Genomic DNA, 18264 nt, shown 5'->3' with positions numbered 1-18264 from the left:
TCAAATACGACAATTGAAAATGAACAGACAACATCGTGGTGGTAGAAAGAAGACGGACCAAAACAGATCAGCCATTAGACTACTGTAACAAATTAATACAACGTAAGCTAAAAAAACAAGTAACCGAAATCAAATTGACGCGGGTTCAATTTATATTGTTTAAACTATAAAATTAAACTATATTTTGCCTGTCGTAGTTTTTCAAGAGTCTTTTTTGTTGTTGTTGTGTATACATTCAAAGTATCCTTATTTTCGTATTTGTCTCGACCACTGCTGGGTGCATGAAATCATGTTTAATGTGTGATACCACGTTTACAGTTTTAAACAAGCTAAAATATTTAAAATTTAAAGGTTTGTTCATCTCGGGGATAGTAAACCTGAGTCTTATTAACTACATTTCTTAAATGTTTGGTTCCAACGCTCATCAAATCCGTATATCATTTGGTCCTATTAAGTCTTTTTTTAATCGAGCGCCACATATGTCTTATTCTATAGATTGTATACTACTTCACAATATCTTAATCGCTTTATTTAAAGGTTAGCGACTATTAAAACGTTTAATCCCACTGCATTTTTTAAAATCTGTCATAAGTCAGTCTGAGGCTTAGTCGTTTATTGACGTTAGTGTTTCTCGTTTCTTATATAGATACGACCGTTGGTTTTCTTGTTTGAATGGTTTTCCTGTATGAATGGTTTTACACTTATGTCTAGTTATGTTTGGAGCCCTTTATAGCTTTGATGTTCAGAGTATGACAAGGCTCTGTGTTGAATGCCGTACTTTGACTTGTTTAATTTATAAATTGTGACTTGGATCGAGAATGGTCTCAATGGCACTCATACAGCATCTTCTTATATCTGAATAGGTCAAACTCTTTTTTGTGTGAACTTTTTGACCATTTAAGCTTAGTTTTATTGTAATTTAGTTGGTATTATACTTTTTTGTTAGGATAATGGTATTGGACAGTAAATATTTCAAGAATTGTTTGCAATTCTCAAATATATGCAATTATTTGTTCAAGTTAAATGTGTTGAAGTTTTAACAGATATTTTACAAAAGTCGACACCAAGGGTTGTCTATATCTTACAGTAAGTTCTGAGCTTTAAGTTCACATTTAAAGACGTATAAGGAACATGTCAACATAAGGTACAACAAGAAAACGAGAAGGAGATATAGCAACCCACCGAGACAAATAATTTAAATGCATTTAGAGATTAACATACGATTTTTGCCAATAGAAAATATTGCGGGTATTGGCATTGTTTACTATCAATAGTATTGTTGATTTAAATCATTGCATAATTTCTTAGCCAAAAATTAATCTCAATATATTCAGTAAAACGATGTGTTTTTTTTTGTATTATTTTATTAATTTGTTAACAAAAATACATATATAATGATTTGTTGATGAGCTGTAGCTTTTAAATCCTTGGGCCGATTTCAGCGCTGCCACTCTTTGTGTCGATTGAGACCAACACTATGTGAATATGTTCATCGGTTTAGTATCGTCTGTATCCACCTGACAACAGAAATTTATTAATAAATTATTATTTGGTATATAAATTTTAAAACAAACTAATGCAAAAAGTACTGAAGTATTGTGTTGCTTCAAGTGTGTTCATAACTATCATGGGTAAAATATACAATATTATATTCGATCGTAAAATATTACACAAATGAAATAAAATAAAATTTACAGAATTGGTTTCGTACGAAGCGCTTTCCTGAATTTATCTTAATCGGAATTCGTTAGTTAAGCTTTTACGTAATTCAGTTCAGTAAAAAAAAAAAGAGTGAAATAATGACTCTTCAAACGAAATAATACATTTTATTTAAATCTTTACAAAATAAGTCTAGGATTTCCAAAACGTGGTGTCACGAACATCACTGATGAGACATGTTTTGTTGACTGGTTCATCAAATTGGTAGCATCTAACAGTAATACTTACCAAAGGACTTGACAATTTTAACTCCTCCGAATTTTTTACCATATCCGCCATAGCTTTTTCCATACCCTCCGAAGTTCTTTCCAAATCCTCCGAAGCTCTTTCCGAACCCTCCATATTTTTTTCCATATCCTCCGAATCTTGGTCCGAAACTACCAAAGTTTCCTCTAAATCCTCCAGATTTCTTTCCGTATCCACCAAATCTTTTACCGAAGGCTGGTCTAAATGTATTGAACCTCTTTCCGTATCCTCCAAATCCTCTATTAAAGACTGGTCCAAATGGTCCTGATTTCTGTACATATCCTCCTAATTTTTTATTAAAGACTAATCCTGATTTCTTTCCGAATCCACCAATACCTCTATTCAAGATTGGTCCAAATGATCCTGATTTCTTTCCGAATCCACCAAATCCTTTGTTTGAGACTGGTCCAAATGATCCTGGTCCCTTTCCAAATCCACCAATGATCTTTCCTTTTCCATTTAATCCTTTAACAAAGTCTGGTGCGAAGGAACCTTTCTTTCCGAATCCACCGAAGTTCTTTCCGCTTACACTACCGAAGCTGTTTCCTCCAACAATGTCCAATTCATTGCCGATGCCATTGTTAAGTCCCCAGTCGTTACCATTGTCAATGCCGTTATGTCCCCATTCATTACCATTGTTACCCCATTTTTGACCGTTGTTTCCCCATTCTTGACCGTTGTTTCCCCATTCTTGACCGTTGTTTCCCCATTCTTGACCGTTGTTTCCCCATTCTTGGCCGTTGTTTCCCCATTCTTGGCCGTTCTGTCCCCATTCATTACCGTTGTTTATTCCCCAATCGTTTCCGTTGTTCTGACCATTATTGACCCATTCGTTTCCGTCTTGACCATTTTGTCCCCAGCTGTTGCCGTTGTCGAGACCATTGTTTCCCCATCCGTTGCCAATGTTTTGTCCGTTGTGACCCAATCCGTTGCCGTTGTCGAGACCATTGTGTCCCCATTCGTTTCCGATTTCATGTCCGATTTCTCCCCATTCATTGCCATTTTCATGTCCGTTGTGTCCATTGTCATGAATGTTCTGAGACCATCCATTTCCATTATCGTGTCCGTTTTGGACCCATCCATTGCCATTGTCAATACCGTTGTGTAACAATCCGTTGCCATTGTCAAGTCCGTTCTGGTCCCATCCGTTATCAAGTCCTTTTACACTTTTACCGCCAATTGAACCACCGATAGATCCACCATTCTTCCCACTGTGTAATCCCAAATTGGCATAAGAAACGGCCAAGCAAGCCAAGATAACTGTGAACTTCAGCATCTAACAAAGAAAAAAAATGAAAATCCGATGAATTTCTTAAGTCAGAATAATAAAAAGATCGGGCCAAGTTTTTTGAAACGCGCGTCGACGTACACAATTGTAAGCTTATCTTGCTTGGTATGTTGATGAGGTTTTTTTGTACATTCATATGTTTTTTTTATATTCAAAGTAGAAGAAAATCATTAAAAAAAAATTATAAATTTTAAGATGATTTTATTGTTTTTTTTAAAGCATTATTGTTCTATGTTTGGTATGTATATATCCTAATATATAGTCAAGCTTAAAACCTAATTTTTGAATATTAAACAAGTGTTTGAGACTAATATTTCAAATCTATCACGTATTTTGAAAGTATTATTAGTGAATGAAAAAACATATCTGTTTTGTCCTGCTGCTTTAATTTTCCACTTGATTTTCTTTAATTAATAACTGTTAAATTATAGGCGCTAAATACAGATCACTACAGATCGTTCATGACAATACAATAAAAATAAACAATCGTGAAAATATGTATAATGCGTTTTTCTAGTGTTTCTGTGTTCACTTTGTTATTCCATAGATAAAGATGTAAAAAGTGTTGTTTTTTTTTATCATTGTAGGAACTGTGATATTATAACATAGTATAAAAGAAACAATAAACGACTTAGATATAACCAATATCATAGTAAACGGCAAACAGATCCGTAGGTACATGATATTTAATAAAATACATGTATGTTGCTAGTAACATTCAATCCCATTCAATCTATTTTGTAGTTTGTTTTAGCACGTTTAAAATGAAATCAACTTCGAAACAAAATTATATGTTGAAAAAGGATAAGTATACTAAATTAAATTTAAAAAAAATATATATATAGTCTATAAGAAAATTTGTATTCTATGTACTTATAAATTTCTATGGACGATATTTTGTTCGATAATATTAGATTAGCATTTGCTTAAAAATGAAAAATAGTTTCGGTAGAAATTTGGTTAGAATATTTATTCAATTCGTTGAAGAAACAAAATGGCTAAAATTTATCTAAAAAGCAGTGAAACATCTATAAACATCTTATTACCAGGGTGCAAGATTACACTGGAATTTAAGCAAAAGATCCAATGGCTTTTTAAAAAATGCCCCTTTTAGAGAGTGGAAAATATGCACTACCTTTTTACGAACAAATCCTAACTATTCTTATGATAACGCACTTGTACTAAGATATACTTACAGTGTAGTTCGTTGTTCAGTCTGATGATGGATGAATCTACTGAAGATATTACTCTATATATAGGTAAGGTCTACCCATAATTTGACACTGAATGTTATATCATAATGGTCAATGTTGTACACAATTTTTGACAGGATAGGTGTAACTAACATGTAAGATTTATCCTGTCTATGTTCTGGACATGTGAATCTGCACAAAGTAATTAATGTACGAATGTTTAAACTCAAACTGCCACCCTCTGCCTTTTTTAATATTGTTTCTTTAATAATATGCGTGAACTATTTTTTCCTGAATCATTTACGTAAGAGTATAGAAGAAAAACAAAGAGTACATTTCATTTTCTACAGGGTATAATATGAACCTATATTTGTGCAAGACGCCTTTTATTTTTATGGCAAATTTGGACTACGAAGAATTAACTTTCGATACGACAATTGAAAATGAACAGACAACATCGTCGTGGTAGAAAGAAGATGGACAAAAACCGATCAACTATTAGACTACAAATTAGTACAACGTAAGCTAAAACCCAAGAAACCGAAATCAAATTGACGCGGGTTCAATTTATGTTAATAAAATATTGTTTAAACTATAAAATTAAACTATATTTCTCCTATCCCTGTTTTTCAAGAGTTTTTTTTTTGTCTTGTGTACATTCACTAATTTTCTTCTTTTTGTATTTGTCTCGAACTATGCTGGATGCAGGAAAGCAAATTATCATGTTAAGGTGTATTACCACGTTTACAGTTTTAAACAAGCCAAATTATTTGAAACGTCAAGGTTTGTTCATCACAGGGATAGAAAACCTGAGTCGTATTTAGCACATTCTTTTCAATGTTTGGTTCCAACGCTTTTCAACTCCGTATATGGAGTATTTGGTCCTAAGTCTGTTTTGAATGGAGCGCCCACAGATGTCTTAACATCTAATGTAGACAAAACAAATAAGAAGCCTGCATGGTATCTTTGTTGAGGTTTTTTTCGGTGTATTAACGTGTTGGATATGTATTCTCCTTATCATTTGTTAGTTATGGTTTGGTTGTTCATAAGATAAGGTTGCATATGTTGTATACTACTGTATAATATTAAAGGTTGGCGCCTATTAAAACGTTTTTAAAAACCCGCTGCATTTGTTTGTTTAGTGGATGTCGTTTGTTGACGTCGTTCATAAGTGTTTTTTGTCTCTCATATAAATTAAAACTTTACGACAAACGAGATGATTTCAGCTTTCCAATTGTGAACTTTCCATTTCTAAGTAGCAACATTCCAGCAGCACCTGTATACGGGGTATATATCTCCCAATTGATACGATATTCCTGTGCTTGCATTTCCTATCATGATTTTCTTGATAGAGGGTTGCTGCTCACAAAAAAGCTATTAAACCAAGAGTTCCAAATGGTGAAGTTGAAATCATCCCTTTGTAAATTTTACGGACGCCATCACGAGTTGGTTGACCGTTATGGAATAACCGTTTCACAAATGATATCGGATATGTTCCTTACGTCGTAACTGCAATCCCCTTCCCTTTCATGAATTTGATCTACCGAATTAGACTATTTACCGGATGTGTTATTACATAAGCAACACGACGGGTGCCATATGTGGAGCAGGATCTGCTTACCCTTTCGGAGCACCTGAGATCACCCCTGGTTTTTGATGGGGCTCGTGTTGCTTATTCTTTAGTTTTCTATATTGTTTCATGTGTACTATTATTTGTCTGTTTGTCTGTTTGTCTATTTCATTTTTAGCCATGGCAGTGTCAGTTTATTTTCGATTTATGAGTTTGACTGTCCCTCTAGTATCTTTCGTCCCTCTTTTATACCGTTTGGTTTCCTTTTGAATGGTTTTCCTGTCTGCATGGTTTTACACTCGTTATGTTTGGGGCCCTTTTTATCTTGCTGTTCGGTGTATGCCAAGGGCTTCGTGTTGAAGACCGTACTTTGACTGGTTTACTTTTACAAATTGTGACTTGGATTGAGAATGGTCTCAATGGCACTCATACAACATCTTCTTATATCTAAATAAGACAAACGTTTTTTGTGTAAAATTATTGACCATTTAACCTTAGTTTTTATTATAACTTTGTTGTTATTACACTTTTTTTGTCAGGAAATGGACAGTAGATATTACAAGAATTGACTGTAATTCTAAAATATGTGCAATTATTTTGTTATTATGGTGTATTTAAGTTAAATGTGTTGTAGTTTTTATAGATATTAAGATTTTTAAAAAAAGTCGACACCAGGGGTTGTCTTGATCTTGCAGTACGTTCTGAGCTTTAAGGGCATACGATACAGTTACAGGGAAGGTAATGACGTTGCTAACGTAAAATGTTATTTTCGCGACTTCAAACTATGACATATCGGGAAAAGATGCATTTTTCGACTGATTTTTATCATTCAAACTGATTTAATTTGAAAACGAGTGCTTGGACCCCTATTTTTTAAAACAGCAAGTTGTATCGTTTTGCAAGGAGATTATGTGACCCAAATTTTATAAAACTGTAAAAAGCGCAATTTTTTTAATTTTGATAAACATTCAGCAAAAAATGACGTTTTTTCCTCTATTCATGAACATTTGATAAATATAGAGTTATTTCGAAATAAAAATTGCATAATTTTTAATGATACTTATACAATACAGAAATTACCGATTATTTAACAAAAAACAATTCGTGTTTATCTTTTAAAACAAAAAAGTTGTGTCTTTCTTTCGAAAAAGAAAATACGGACACAAATCTGAATTTTGAGCAAATATCCAAAATTTTGACCTCATTTTACTCAAAAAGTAGCACATGAAGGTATATTTTTTATTACATATTTGATTTAATCAGGTAAAAAATAGCCTATATGCAAATTTTCATCATCTTGTAAATACAGGTTCAAAACTGTATCGTATGCCCTTAGTTCACTTTAAGGCAAGAAAACGAGAAGAAGACACCTATATAGACAAACAATTAAGAGATGACCATACGATCTTTGCCAATAGAAAATCTTGGAGTCTTGGGTTATAGCATTGTTAACTATCAGTATTGTTGATTTAAATCAGTATGTAACTTTCTTAGCCAAAATCAAATCTCAACATATTACCACTCCAAAAGCCTTTTAATCAGTAAAACGATGTGGGTTTTTTTTGGTATTATTTTATTATTTTTTTTAACAAAAATACATATATAATGATTTGATGATGAACTGGAGCTTTCAAATCCTTGGGCCGATTTCAGCGCTGCCACTCTTTATGTTGATTGAGACCAACACTATGTGAATATGTTCATCGGTTTAGTATCGTCTGTATCCACCTGACAACAGAAATTCATAAATAAATTATTATTTGGTATATAAATTTGAAAACAAACTAATGCAAAAAGTAATGAAGTATTGTGTTGCTTTAAGTATGTTCACATTTATAATAGAAGCATGCACAATAATATATGTCATCGTTAAAATATTGCACAAATGAAATAAAATAAAATTTACAGATTTGGTTTCGTACGAAGCGCTTTCCTGAATTTCTCTTAATCGGAATTCGGTAGTTAAACTTTTACGTAATTCAGTTCAGTAAAAAAAAAGTGAAATAATGGCTCTTTAAACGAATTACTACATTTTATTTAAATCTTTACAAAATAAGTCTAGGATTTCCAATCAGTGGTGTCACGAACATCACTGATGAGACATGTTTTGTTGATTGGTTCATCAAATTGGTAGCATCTAACAGTAATACTTACCAAAGGACTTGACAATTTTAACTCCTCCGAATTTTTTACCATATCCGCCATAGCTCTTTCCATACCCTCCGAATTTCTTTCCAAATCCTCCGAAGCTCTTTCCGAACCCTCCATATTTTTTTCCATATCCTCCGAATCTTGGTCCGAAACTACCAAAGTTTCCTCTAAATCCTCCAGATTTCTTTCCGTATCCACCAAATCTTTTACCGAAGGCTGGTCTAAATGTATTGAACCTCTTTCCGTATCCTCCAAATCCTCTATTAAAGACTGGTCCAAATGGTCCTGATTTCTGTACGTATCCTCCTAATTTTTTATTAAAGACTAATCCTGATTTCTTTCCGAATCCACCAATACCTCTATTCAAGATTGGTCCAAATGATCCTGATTTCTTTCCGAATCCACCAAATCCTTTGTTTGAGACTGGTCCAAATGATCCTGATCCCTTTCCGAATCCAATGATCTTTCCTTTTCCACTTAAGTCTGGTGCGAAGGAACCTTTCTTTCCGAATCCACCGAAGTTCTTTCCGCTTACGCTACCGAAGCTGTTTCCTCCAACAATGTCCAATTCATTGCCGATGCCATTGTTAAGTCCCCAGTCGTTACCATTGTCAATGCCGTTATGTCCCCATTCATTACCGTTGTTACCCCATTCTTGACCGTTGTTTCCCCATTCTTGGCCGTTGTTTCCCCATTCTTGGCCGTTCTGTCCCCATTCGTTGCCGTTGTTTATTCCCCAATCGTTTCCGTTGTTCTGACCATTATGGACCCATTCGTTTCCGTCTTGACCATTTTGTCCCCAGCCGTTGTCGAGACCATTGTTTCCCCATCCATTGTCTTGTCCGTTGTGACCCAATTCGTTGCCGTTGTCGAGACCATTATGTCCCCATACGTTTCCGATTTCATGTCCGATTTCTCCCCATTCATTGCCATTTTCATGTCCGTTGTGTCCTAAACCGTTTCCATTACCCTGACCATTAAGGCTCCATCCATTGCCATTGTCATGAATGTTCTGGTCCCATCCATTTCCATTATCGTGTCCGTTTTGGCCCCATCCATTGCCATTGTCAATACCGTTGTGTAACAATCCGTTGCCATTGTCAAGTCCGTTCTGGTCCCATCCGTTATCAAGTCCTTTAACACTTTTACCGCCAATTGAACCACCGATAGATCCACCATTCTTGCCAACGTTTAATCCCAAATTGGCATAAGAAACGGCCAAGCAAGCCAAGATAACTGTGAACTTCAGCATCTAACAAAGAAAAATATGAAAATCCGATGAATTTCTTAAGTCAGAATAATAAAAAGATCCAAGTTTTTTGAAACCCGCGTCGACGTACACAATTGTAAGCTTATCTTGCTTAGTATGTTGATGATTTTTGTACATTTATATTATTTGTTTATATTCAAAGTAGAAGAAAATCATTAAAAAAGATATACATTTTAAGATGATTTTATTGTTCATTTTAAAGTATTATTGTTCTTTGTTTGGTATATATCCTAATACTAGTATATAGTCAAGCTTGAAACCTATTTTTTGAATATTAAACAACTGTTTGAGACTAATGTTTCAAATATATCACGTATTTTAAAAGTATTATTAGTAAATGAAAAAAAAAACATAACTGTTTTGTCCTGCTGATTTAATTTTCCACTTGATTTTCTTTAATTAATAACTGTTAAATGATAGTCGCTAAAAACAGATCACTACAGATCGTTCATGACAATTAGATAAAAATAAACAATCGTGAAAATGTGTATAATACGTTTTTCTAGTGTTTCTGTGTTCAATTTGTTATTCCATAGATAAAGATGTAAAAAGTGTGTTTTTTTCTATATCATTGTAGGAACTTTGATATTATAACATAGTATAAAAGAAACAAGAAACGACTTAGATATAACCGATATCATAGTAAACGGCAAACAGATCCGTAGGTACATGATATTTAATAAAGTACATGTACATGTATGTTGCTAGTAAAATTCAATCCCATTCAACCTATTGTGTAGTTTGTTTGAGCACGTTTAAAATGAAATTAACTTCGAAACTCCGACAGAATGCATATAAAATTATATGTTGAAAAAGGATTAGTATACTAAATTAAATTTAAAAAGAATATATATTAGTCTATAAGAAAATTTGTATTCTATGTATTTATAAAGTTCTATGGACGATATTTTGTTCGATTAGCATTTGCTTAAAGATGAAAAATAGTTTCGGTAGAAATTTGGTTAGAATATTTATTCAATTCGTTGAAAAAAATGGCTAAAATTTATCTAAAAATCAGTGAAACATAACATCTTATTACCAGGGTGCCAGATTACCCTTGAATTTAAGCAAAAGATCCAATAACTTTTAAAAAATGCCCCTTTTAGAGAGTGGAAAATATGCGCTACCTTTTTACGAACAAATCCTAACTATCAGTCTTATGATAACGCGCTTGTACTAAGATATACTTACAGTGTAGTTCGTTGTTTAGTATGATGATGGATGAATCTACTGAAGATATTACTCTTTATATATGGTAAGGTCTACCCATTAATTTGACACTGAATGTTATATCATAATGGTCAATGTTGTACACAATTTTTGACAGGATAGGTGTAACTAACATGTATGATTTATCCTGTCTATGTTCTGGACATGTGAATCTGCACAAAATACACAAAAGAATTATGTAACGAAACACTTGCCCATTTCTTATCTTTTCCATGATATTGTACACTTCATTTTTGGTAATGCATAAGATAAGACATTAATTTTTACAAGCATAAGATATCAAAGTAAAACATTATGGAATCTGCTTTCATTATTTGTATTCTATGGTTTTTTTCATGTTTAAAAATTGAATTAAATCAAAGGTTTGCCGAAATGTTAATAATAATTTTAAAAAATGATGCTACCAGTTGATAACCGATGAAGGCACAAAACAGTTTCCATTGCTTCAAATTTTTATATCGAAAAATATCTATTTGGCTTGATTTAATTTTGATTAATATGAAATTTTTAATTTGCATGTAGTTGGAGATTTCTTTTTCGCCGAGGTCATACAGTGGAGATCACTTCTAACCTCTCATTAGAACTGTCAGAATATCTGTCATAGAACTGTCCTAGAACAGTTCTACCTAGAACAGTTCTACCCTAGAACTGTTCTAAGTAGAACTGTCAGAATCAGTTCTAGGTAGAACTGACTAAATCAGTTCTAGGTAGAACTGTCAGGATCAGTTCTAGGGTAGAACTGTCTAACTCAGTTCTAGGTAGAACTGTCCAAATCAGTTCTAACCGTAGAAATGTCAGAAGAACTGACTAAATCAGTCAGGACTGTAGAACAGTTCTAAATGACGTCACTGCAGTAAGGGCACTTTAGAATTTAGAAGAAATAAATCACTTCCAATTACTTTGCTATAGCAGATTTTCTGTATTTTTTACTGATCAAACGTAACATGTACAAATATCGAAGTGAATAGAAGGTTATCCAACTCATCGGAGAAATATTTTTATAAGATTGCATACGGAAACATCATTATTTACGTTTCTTCGTTCCCCGTTTTTAACAGTCTCTTCCTAAATATAACCCTGCATTTAATTCATGGAATTTTAATCGTAATTTACCTTGTTTGCCTTGGATTTACATTCATTTAAGATTCTGTTTTGACAAATTTTCAAACGAAAATTGTACAGTGGATGAATTATGGGATATTAATGAAAAAAGTGTTGTTTAACGTAAAAAAAAAACTATGTGAATTTGCACCATCTCGTCAATTTAGCCAGACTTATCCACGATTATAAATGATATCTGGGAGTCTGGAACGTCAGAAAAATATACTCGATCTGAACATGAATGAAACATTTGCCCCTGGACGTTCGGCTACAAAAAAAATCATGCATTTTTCTTTGCCTTCTTCAAATTATATTAACAGTATACTATTCCAAGAAGAGAACTTCCCATACATGTACTTTTTATTTTAAAATAAAGTATATGAATCAGTCATGTGAGTGTTGGATGATGCCGTTAAATAGTTTTGTTTTAAAAAAAAACAACATCACAAACTATACAAACTTAAAAAGTCACTTTAGTGACGGTTCATTATTATGGATACAGAGAGGAAATAACGGCGCGCTAAATTTTAAGATATGTCGCTATTAGTCTGCCATTACTGGATATCACACTGGTTCCCGTAAAATTTTGACGTCATAAAACAAAATATCTGACGCCACAATGGAAAAGTGATTGTTGTATGCTTCAAAAGTTCAAGAGGCCGGGTCAGCCAGGATTAGCGATAAGGTGTATTGTGTTCCAAAGTTGGTGTCATTTTTATCATACGATCCGTCCTGACATAGAAATATTATTGGTTTACAATGACTGAGGCCATATATATTTACATGATAAGTGTAAATAAGTTCAGTTTTGGTTGATGTGGTCAAATAATTTTGTTAAAACGACTCGGTCTGATACATGTATATCGAAACTACTGAACTTTGTTTACAATTCAATATTTTGAATAAAAAAGAGGAATTGCAGAAAATTGCTGGTACTCTAAATTGATGTGGAAATTTTTTTGTAGCCAATGTGTTACAATATTGCTGTCATTTGAATTATACAATCCATCGTGATATGTAACTATAACTTAAGTGATTTACTATGCAATTATATATATATATATTAAGATTTACATTATGAAGTGTAAAGATGGTCAGTTTTGGTTGATGCTGTCAAATATAAAAAAGAAGATGTGGTATGATTGCAAATACAGCTATCCACAAAAGACCAAAATGACACAGACATTAACAACTATAGGTCACCGTACGGCCTTCAACAATGAGCAAAGCCCATACCGCATAGTAAGCTATAAATATGGTCAGTTTTCATGGTTTTGGGTGATGCGGACAAATAATTTTGTTATATCCATGAGTCAGTCTGAGATATCAAAACTACTGAAATTAGTTTACGATTCAAAATTTTGATTAAAAAGAGGACATGTTGGCACTATAAACTGATGCGAGCATAATTTTGTTTTCCAATGCTTTCATTTATATTAACAATCCATCCTGCTTTAAAAATATAAGCTCGTGCAATATAAAATTCTACTCGAAACAATATTCCCCAATATTCATGCAATAACCCTATAATATAGATCATTTGTATTATTATGATTATACACTCCATCCTTACATAAAAATATTACAGATTCATTATGCGACTATAAGAGTTACATAAAAAAGAGCAAATATGGTCAAATTTGGTTGATGTGGTCAAATATGGTCAGTTTTGCGTGATGCTGTCAAATATGGTCAGTTTTGATTGATGCAGACAAATAATTTTGTTACACGAGTCAATCTGAGGTATGAAAACTACTGATATTTGTTTCTGATGCGATATTTTGAATAAAAATAGGAAATGCTGGCACCCTCAATTGATGCGAGAAAAAAAAATGCACTTCAATGGGAGCATATAGTTGGAACCCCTCTTTTAAAATGGCTGGATCTGCCCCTGCATGCTGGCACCATAAATTGATGCGAACAAAATTGATTTCCAATATTGCAGTTATTTATATACTACAGTCCCTCTTGACCTAAAATTATAACTGAATTACTGTGCAGCTATTTAGATTTACATAAAAAAGGCAAATATGGTAAGTTTTGGTTGATGCGGTCAAAAGATTTTATTACACGACTCAGTCTGAAGTATGAAAACTGCTGATATTTGTTTATGATTCAATATTTTGAATAAAAAGAGGACATGCTCATTGGCGGATCAAAGGGGGGGGGGGGGGGGGGGGTCCAGGAGTTGGAACCCCCCTTTTTTTGACGATCAATGCACTTCAATGGGAGCATATAGTTGGAACCCCCCTTTTAAAATGGCTGGAACTGCCCCTGCATGCTGGCACCATAAATTGATGCGAACAAAATTGTTTTCCAATATTGCTGTAACTTGTATATTGCAGTCCCTCTTGACCTAAAATTAAAACTGAAGTACTGTGCAGCTATATAAATTTGCAGAAAGAAAGAGCAAATAATGTCAGTTTAGATTGATGCGGTTAAAAGATTTTTGTTAAACAGGTCTGTCCGAGGTATGAAAACTACTCGTAAACAGATATATTACATTTGGTTAAAGAGGTCAGATAATTTTGTTATGTGATAACGAGCCATCCTGACTCCCGGAATAACCAATGTAAAACAATTCAAATAATAATGTCCCCCCCCCCCCATAATACTTACGGCCTAATTTATGTACAAAAAATGAAAGAAAAACAAACAATTTATATAACACATCAATAAAAGATAATCACTGAATTACGGGCTCCTGACTTGGAACAGGCACATACATGCAGAATATGGCGGGGTTAAACATGTTCTCTTGCCGATTATAAATCTGAAATAAAACCGGCAAAACAGCAAAACTATATAATATTAATCGCTATTTTGCCGAAGCCTTTATATTTAGACAAAGATTTCTTAAAACTTATAAATCAATTCTAGCCGTAGAATTTATAAATCAATTTTAGCCGTCGAACTTATAAATCAATTCTGGCCGTAGAATTTATAAAAATCAATTCTAGCCGTAGAATTAGAAATCAATTCTAACCGTAGAGCTGTTCTAGAAGTAGAAATGTTTGGTCAGTTCTAGCTAGAACTGTCTAAAACTGTTCTAGGGTAGAACTGTCAGGATCAGTTCTAGGTAGAACTGTCCAAATCAACTGACCAAATCAGTTCTAGCTAGAACAGTTCTAACCTAGAACTGACTAAAAGGTGTCAGGCTGACAGTTCTACGTACTGTTCTAGAACAGTTCTCCTGACAGATTTAATGAGAGGTCAGAAGTGATCTCCACTGTATATTAGTATAGATAGTTATTACACCAGAAACTCTTCATGAAACCAAATCCTAGTGATTTTTTGTTTTTGTTGAGAACACAATTGATGAAACCTTTCCAGATGCCCAATTCTCTGAAATCAATTTTATATCATTATCTACCGGTCATAACAAAAAGGTTTTCCAGGTAAGATGTTTCAATGCAGTAATTTTAAACTAAAAACTGTATTTTAATGGATGGATCTTTTTAAATAATTCGATTGCCGTAATCATACTTCATTATGACTGGAAATTAAAATGGATTATCATTTGAACAAGGAAACGTGAAAAGCGGTCAAAACCTGAGAAGTGTGCTATAGACATTTTAGAAGGGTACCACAAGGCGTCATACTTCGGCCTATACCCTTCGATATTTTCATCAACGATTATTTTTTTTAATTAAGTAAAAATACTTTGTCCTAGTCTTGTAAATGTCTCCATGCAGCAATTTCATTAAAGGAAGAAGACAGCAAGTACTTAATTACATGATTAACTGTTAAAAAATGTAAACTAAACCAGAGAAATTTGAAGCTATCTCTGTTCGTAATTGAACGAATGAAAAAATTAGTCTTTGATTTATAGTGTAAATGGTATATCTTTATCAAGTGAAATGAAGTCAAACTACTGAGTGTTACTATTAATTTCGAATTAAATACTTTACATATTTCAAATATATGACATGTCAACTGTACTTTCGAATGATGGTCGAGACATCATTTATGTATGAATATCAAATAATTTATAGATATAAAAAAAGAAGATGTGGTATGATTGCCAATGAGACAAATATCCACAAGAGACAAAAATAACACAGAAATTTACAACATTAGGTCACCGTACGGCCTCAACAATGAACAAAGCCCAAACCGGATAGTCAGCTATAAAAGGCCCCGAAATGACAATGTAAAACAATTCAAACGAGAAAACTAACGGCCTAATTTATGTAAAAATTGAACAAAAAACAAATATGCAACACATAAACAAACGACAACCACTGAATTACAGGCTCCTGACTTGGAACAGGCACATATATACAGAATGTGGCGGGGTTAAACATGTTAACGGGATCCCAACCCAACCCCCTAACCTGGGACAGTGGTATAACAGTACAACATAAGAACGAACTATAAAAATCAGTTTAAAAAGGCTTAAGTCATCAGATGGACAAAAATACAAGTGGACGTGGACGGGTACTTGTACATCCCAACAACAAAAAGACACTATAGTCGGTTTTAACTGCTTCTTGGAGCTCCTGTTTTTTGTTTTGTATCATACATGTATATGTGTCGAATTAAAATTAAATTTACTCGTTTATTTACAGCATACCAGCAAAATAAAACAGATTATTTCACTCTTATCGAAAAGTACATTGAATTGAAAATTAGCTATGATGACTTTCAGAGCTCATGTTTTTAACACTTCTAAGAAAACACTCCGTCTTGTAGATTAATGAAGAAGGCACCATTGTCCTAGGTTCGGTGCTCATCTTTTTAAGATTGTTCTTGAAACCAGGTAAAAATAACCAAAACAGGATTTGAACCTTCTCTTATTCTATATTCATATTTAGGCAAATCTTCTCTTTATATGACTAAGACTCCTTCTAGCAAAGCGCAAGGAAACATTTATAACTTCATTTAAACTTTGATAGATAGTTGTCCCATTGGCAATAATTGGAAATTATATTTATATTAAGTGTATATCTATCAATGTATCCTTTGTAAGTATCATCATAATGTGGTCATTTCATGGTTCTCCTAGCGTAAAAATCGTTTTTAAATAACATGACAGCCAAGTAAGAATAAACAAAGTTACTGTGATTCACATATTCGTAAAAAACAAACCATGTATCCAGCAATACCAAGACATGTAATACTTAAAAAAAATCGTTTTTAAATGAATGAATAAATAGAATGGAATTCAAAACAGTGTGGCTGTGGCCATTGATTGACACATTAAATTCATCCATTGACTGGGACAATTTACGTGAACGTTTGTCTGTAACGACCACTGTTCACGACGTACCTACGATAGACATTTAAACTGTGGGGGTCACCAAAGGTTTTTTAACGCCTTTAATTATAAAATAATTCGAAAAATTAATCAGGAATAACCTTTATGTTTTGATTTATATAATTGATATAAATCAAAACCTCGTGTTAATTTTTCGAATTACTTTATTAAGGTATTGAGAACCTTTGGTGACCCCATAGTTTCAAAGTGTCTTTAAAAAGTACATAATGAGCAGTGGTCGTTACATACAAACGTTCACCTAAATTGTCCCAGTCAAAGGATGAATTTAATGTGTCAATCAATAGCCACAGCCACACTGTTTTGAATTTCATTCTATATAGTCATTTATGACAAATCGTTGGAGTTAGAATGAATTTGATGTTTTGCTTTAAGGATTAGAAAATTGAAGAGTAAGCAAACTTTATTTCAGTTATATATGAGAATGTATTTTTAGTGATAAAAACAAAATACTTATGGTAAGCTAGGATAACCATAAAGGTTACATTAATAGTTATACGCTAAATATAAAAATAATTTTGAATTTTTGCCAATGAACCACTATTTATCAGAGTTTAAATGAAGTTACCGGTATGGTTTAAACAATGAGAAACACCCAACAATTCAATTAAAAAAACTAACAGCCTAATTTATAACAGAACAATTCACGAAAAAAAAATATGCCAGACATGAACCACCGACAACCACTGACCTAAAGGCTCCTGACGTGGAACAGACATATAAAGCAAGTGGCGGGATTAAAAATGATTTAAAGCGCTAACCCTCCCCTATCTTGTAACAGTGGTGTAAGACAAGAAACAATGCAAAACAATAAAAGATAAATAAACATGAGAAACCGCAAAAAACGACAATCACTCATTTACATTATCTGTATATTTGAATTATGCAAATAATTCACTTTATAGTTTAGAGCATCGTAAGAATTCTTCCTTACTTCTGAAAGGAATGTAGGGCCAACATAATGACTTTACCGTTATTAGGATTTTTTTCCTGCAAGTAAGAGAGTCGGGCAAACACTTTTAACATTCATAAGAACCTGCGTTTTTTGTCTTTAATAGACATCTATAGTTTGTAAAGAAGATTGTGATTTTTTTCTCTTGAAGTTTGGTTCCAAATAAAGTCGTCAAATGATTTTAACAGATATTTTATTTATTTTTTCAAAGATCTTAACATGACAGCCAAGTAAGAAATGTAAAACAAAATGTATATGATCTGTAA

At 33.1% G+C, this 18264-nt stretch overlaps 2 protein-coding genes across 2 annotated transcripts; both read right to left on the bottom strand.

Annotated features, from left to right (window-relative positions):
• Window positions 1-1369: 1369 nt before the first annotated feature.
• LOC139517034 (aspartate and glycine-rich protein-like) lies at window positions 1370-4513 on the bottom strand. The gene is made up of 3 exons (XM_071307623.1): window positions 4450-4513; window positions 1948-3241; window positions 1370-1517 (listed from the first exon to the last, which is right to left on the bottom strand). Exons 2-3 carry the CDS (start codon window positions 3239-3241, stop codon window positions 1498-1500), a joined length of 1314 nt encoding a protein of 437 aa, XP_071163724.1. The 5' UTR covers window positions 4450-4513; the 3' UTR covers window positions 1370-1497.
• A 3055-nt stretch (window positions 4514-7568) lies between these two features.
• Window positions 7569-10820, bottom strand: LOC139517033 (keratin, type I cytoskeletal 9-like). Its single transcript, XM_071307622.1, has 3 exons — window positions 10629-10820; window positions 8171-9419; window positions 7569-7744 (listed from the first exon to the last, which is right to left on the bottom strand). The coding sequence occupies exons 2-3, from the start codon at window positions 9417-9419 to the stop codon at window positions 7725-7727; spliced, it is 1269 nt and encodes a 422-aa protein (XP_071163723.1). The 5' UTR covers window positions 10629-10820; the 3' UTR covers window positions 7569-7724.
• Between the last annotated feature and the right edge of the window lie 7444 nt (window positions 10821-18264).

Source organism: Mytilus edulis, chromosome 3 (assembly GCF_963676685.1).
Source record: "Mytilus edulis chromosome 3, xbMytEdul2.2, whole genome shotgun sequence".
Lineage (NCBI taxonomy): Eukaryota > Metazoa > Mollusca > Bivalvia > Mytilida > Mytilidae > Mytilus > Mytilus edulis.
Note: the sequence above shows the minus strand (reverse complement) of the source record. Positions and strands in the feature narration are given on the sequence as shown.